Source organism: Octopus sinensis, linkage group LG15 (assembly GCF_006345805.1).
Source record: "Octopus sinensis linkage group LG15, ASM634580v1, whole genome shotgun sequence".
NCBI lineage: Eukaryota > Metazoa > Mollusca > Cephalopoda > Octopoda > Octopodidae > Octopus > Octopus sinensis.
In genome coordinates, this window is record NC_043011.1 from 5,314,806 (window position 1) to 5,318,865 (window position 4,060).

Below are 4,060 nucleotides of genomic sequence, written 5' to 3' on the forward strand. Positions count from 1 at the left end.
CTTTCCTAAAATTGATGAGTTAGTGAACACTATTGCCAAGTATAAAGTCTACAGTACTATAGAATTACGTTCGGCATGCCATCAGATTCCTCTATCAGAGAAAGACTGTCAATTTACTGCCTTTGAAGCTGATGGTAAATTATGGCATTATACTAGGATTCCATTCGGAGTAAATAACGGCAGTGCATGATTCCAACGTATAATGGACGACTTCGAGAGTAAATACAAGCTGCGAGATACGTTCCCATTCATAGACAATTTAACCACATGTGGGAAAGATCAAAATGACCACGATAAAAATTTAGAAAAATTTGAAATGGCAGCAAAAAGTGAAGGGCTTACCATGAATGAAGACAAGTGCGTTTACTCAACAACAACTCTTGACTTTCTTGGATACCGTATCGCGCACAACAACCTCAGCCCTGATTCAGTAAGGCTTGTTCCACTCTTCAATCTTCCTATACCAACTGACCAGAAATCATTAAAACGTATAGTCGGTATGTTTTCTTATTATGCTAAGTGGATCTCCATATTTTCTGACAAAATATATCCTCTAAATAACGTATTAAAATTTCCTTTAAACAGCCAACGAGTAAAAGCGTTTGAGTCATTAAAAGTAGAACTAGCCAATGCTGCCATTCAAGTAATAGATGAGGACATTCCATTTACTGTTGAGATGGATGCTTCGGATTTTGCCATATCTGCGACACTAAATCAAGATAGAAGACCAGTCGCATTCCATTCTCGCACGCTGCAAGGTAGCGTGCAAGCAATTATCGAATCAATTCATCATTGGAGACAATTTCTTCTAGGTAGACATTTTACATTAATTACTGACCAACGCTTTGTTGCATTCATGTATAATTATAAAGAGACGAGTAAAGTTTAAAATGATAACATTATGAGATGGCGCATTGCGTTATTTCCATACTCATATGATATTCGCTATCGTCCAGGACTCAGTAACATCACTCCGGATGCATTCACAAGGTTACGCTGTTCAGAAATTAGTTCACATTCACTTTATGAGTTACATGCAGCACTGTGCCATCCTGGTGGAGTACGCCATCATCATTTCGTCTGCAGTAGAAATCTTCCATATTCGTTAGAGAACGTGAAACAAATATGTAGGCATTGCTCTATATGTCAAGAAGTGAAACCACAATATTATAAACCAGACTCAGTTAACTTAATTAAGGCCATGCAGCCCTTCGAGCGAACTTCCATCGATTTCAAAGGTCCGATTCCTTTCACGAAGCATCCTTATCTTCTAACAATAGATGACGAATACTCTCGGTTTCCGTTTGGTTATCCGGTATCTGACACATCAGCTCGGACTGTAATAAAGTGTCTTACTGACTTGTTCTGAGTTTTCGGTATGCCCAGTTATGTACATTCAGATCGTGGAACTACCTTTATGTCTTCAAGATTGAGAGAATGGCTCCTCAGTAAGGACATTGCAACGAGTAGGACGACACCATACAGTCCCACTGAGAACAGTCAAGTAAAGATATAATGGTATTATTTGGAAGTCAGTACTACTCCCTTTGAAAACCCGTGCCCTTCAGTATCTTCATAGGAAACAGTTCTTCCAGGCGTGTTGCATTCAATTAGATCTCTACTTTGTACGTCCACTAACGCCACTCCTCATGAAAGTCTTTTTAACTATCAAAGACGTTCAGCAACAGGAACCTCTATGCCAACATGGCTTCTTAACCCAGGACCTGCGCTTGTTCAAAGGAACAATCGCACTAACAAGTATGACCCTATCGTGGACCAAGTTGATTTAATCGAAGCCAACCCCCAATACGCTCACGTCCGTTACCCTGACGGTCGCGAAACCACAGTATCCACAAAACAATTGGCATCACCAGGGAAGACTAACCCAACTGATAACCTAACCTAAACCTTTGTCTCTCAAGAGCCACACAGAGAGCCAACTGAAATTTCTCCTCCTCCTAGAGATAACCGCCAAGAACAAAATGACGAATCCCCGCAGCAGCGTCGATCATAAAGGATTCGGAATGCCCCGGGAAGGCCTGATCTATGATTCTTTTTCCTTCTTTTTCTAGGAGGGAGTGAATGTTATGCAAATAACGTTGATATAAAGAGCATGCGCATTTGACAGGAAGAGGAAGAGAGAACGGCCATTCGGAATAACGTACAGGATTATGACTAAAAATTAGTTTCTTTGAACCAAGATTTAATGGCTATACATGACAATCCCCTACAAACCTATGCAACATCAGACGCTCAGTCTCCTGTCCTTTAGATAACCACTGCCTCACGAAAAACATCGTTTACAAGTGTACAGTATCAGCTGCCAACTGTAACTACATAGGTATATCGGCACATGCAGCACCTCCTTTAAAATGATAGTGAGTAACTACTACTCCAGTTTCAAGTTCCAAACAAAATCCAACAACACATCGTTATTTCAGTTTATCAATAATCTAAAGATTGATTCAACTCGTTCCATCCTCAAGTAGTCCATAGTCACCCACGTCAAACCATACAGCAACTATAACAAGGGTGATCTCTGCATAGCCGAGCTCTTAGCTATTTTGTAATCCACGAACTGTCTTAATGAACGCAGCAGTATAATTTTTACCTGCGAACATCGATCACTAAATCTATTCTCAAAATACAAATAACAACAACCCCACCTCGCTTTTTTACTCCTAACCTTCATAAATTTTCTCTCACTATCACTATATATTAAATCAACAGTATATCTTCCCATTAACTCCTTATTGTCATTTACATACTTCTCTCTGTATTTTTCCTTACTATTTAAACAAAAAGAAATTCTCTTATTTCACCTGTCTCCCTCCCCTGAACTTACAAGTACATACGCCAGTATACATCTCTAATACTTCATACTGTAAACACGCTCACCGCACACAACATAAAATCCTCAACTGCAAGCCACTCGTAGCCGCCACAATTCTTCCCCATTCTCTCTTGCTTTCTTCATGCATACTTTTTTCTTCACCTTGACCATAAATATTTCCTCACCCTCTTCCCTCCACATTATCGTTTTTCAAATACCACTCCCCTTGCTAATTTCTGTGATTCGGCCAAAACAACCTTATTGAATACTACCATTCAATTGCCCTTTCTTAAATTCCTCATTTCTCTCACTTCCTTATGTTCTTTTCAGGCGGCGAGCTGGCAGAAACGTTAGCACGCCGGGCGAAATGCGTAGCCGTATTTCGTCTGTCGATACATTCTGAGTTCAAATTCCGCCGAGGTCGACTTTGCCTTTCATCCTTTCGGGGTTGATAAATTAAGTACCAGCTTCGCACTGGGGTCGATGTAATCGGCTTAATCCGTTTGTCTGTCCTAATTTGTCCCCTCTGTGTTAAGCCCCTTGCGGGCAATAAAGAAATATTTCTTTCTTCTTTTAATCATTATTTCTCTCTGCATTTATATTCTCCACTCCTACTGGGCTCTCTATAGATTATTGATTGAATCTTCCATGTGCTAACACGTACTTCCTTGCGACAGAGTAAACTTTCATCTAATCAAGATATTCTTGGCCTGAAGAATAGCTTGCGGTATACACCACGCTTGGCTATTTACCACTTCCGAGGTTCCACTCACTATGAAACATATGTAACCCGGATCTTATCTATAACATTCCTTATCTCTCTTGTGTGTGTGTGTGTGTGTGTGTGTGTGTGTGTGTGTGTGTGTGTGTACTAGTAGAGATACCCAGCGTTGTTCGGGATTAAAATTGGAAAGATTTTTTGTTTTAATTGTTTCAGTCATGTGACTACATCTATGCTGGAGTATCGCCTTTAGTCGAACAAATCGAGCAAGGATTTATTCTTTATAAGCCTAGTACTTATTCTATTAGTGGCTTTTGCCGAACCGCTAAGTCACAGGGACGCAAACACACCAACATCGGTGTCAAGTGATGGTGGAGGTACGAACCCATAAACAAATGTATACATATATACGACAGACGTCTTCTTGTTTCCGTGTACAAAATCTACCCACAAGGCTTTAGTCGGCCTAAGGCTTTTATATATATATATATATATATATATATATA

General features: G+C 39.9%; 1 protein-coding gene across 1 annotated transcript; it reads left to right on the forward strand.

Annotated features, from left to right (window-relative positions):
• The first annotated feature begins 901 nt into the window (after nucleotides 1-901).
• LOC115219939 lies at nucleotides 902-1,369 on the forward strand. Its single transcript, XM_029790242.1, has one exon. The coding sequence runs from the start codon at nucleotides 902-904 to the stop codon at nucleotides 1,367-1,369; it is 468 nt and encodes a 155-aa protein (XP_029646102.1).
• Nucleotides 1,370-4,060: the final 2,691 nt, after the last annotated feature.

What these genes read in the sequence shown, in the direction of transcription:
- LOC115219939 (XM_029790242.1), top strand. Translation starts at nt 902, where the DNA reads ATGAGATGGCGCATTGCGTTATTTCCATACTCATATGATATTCGCTAT.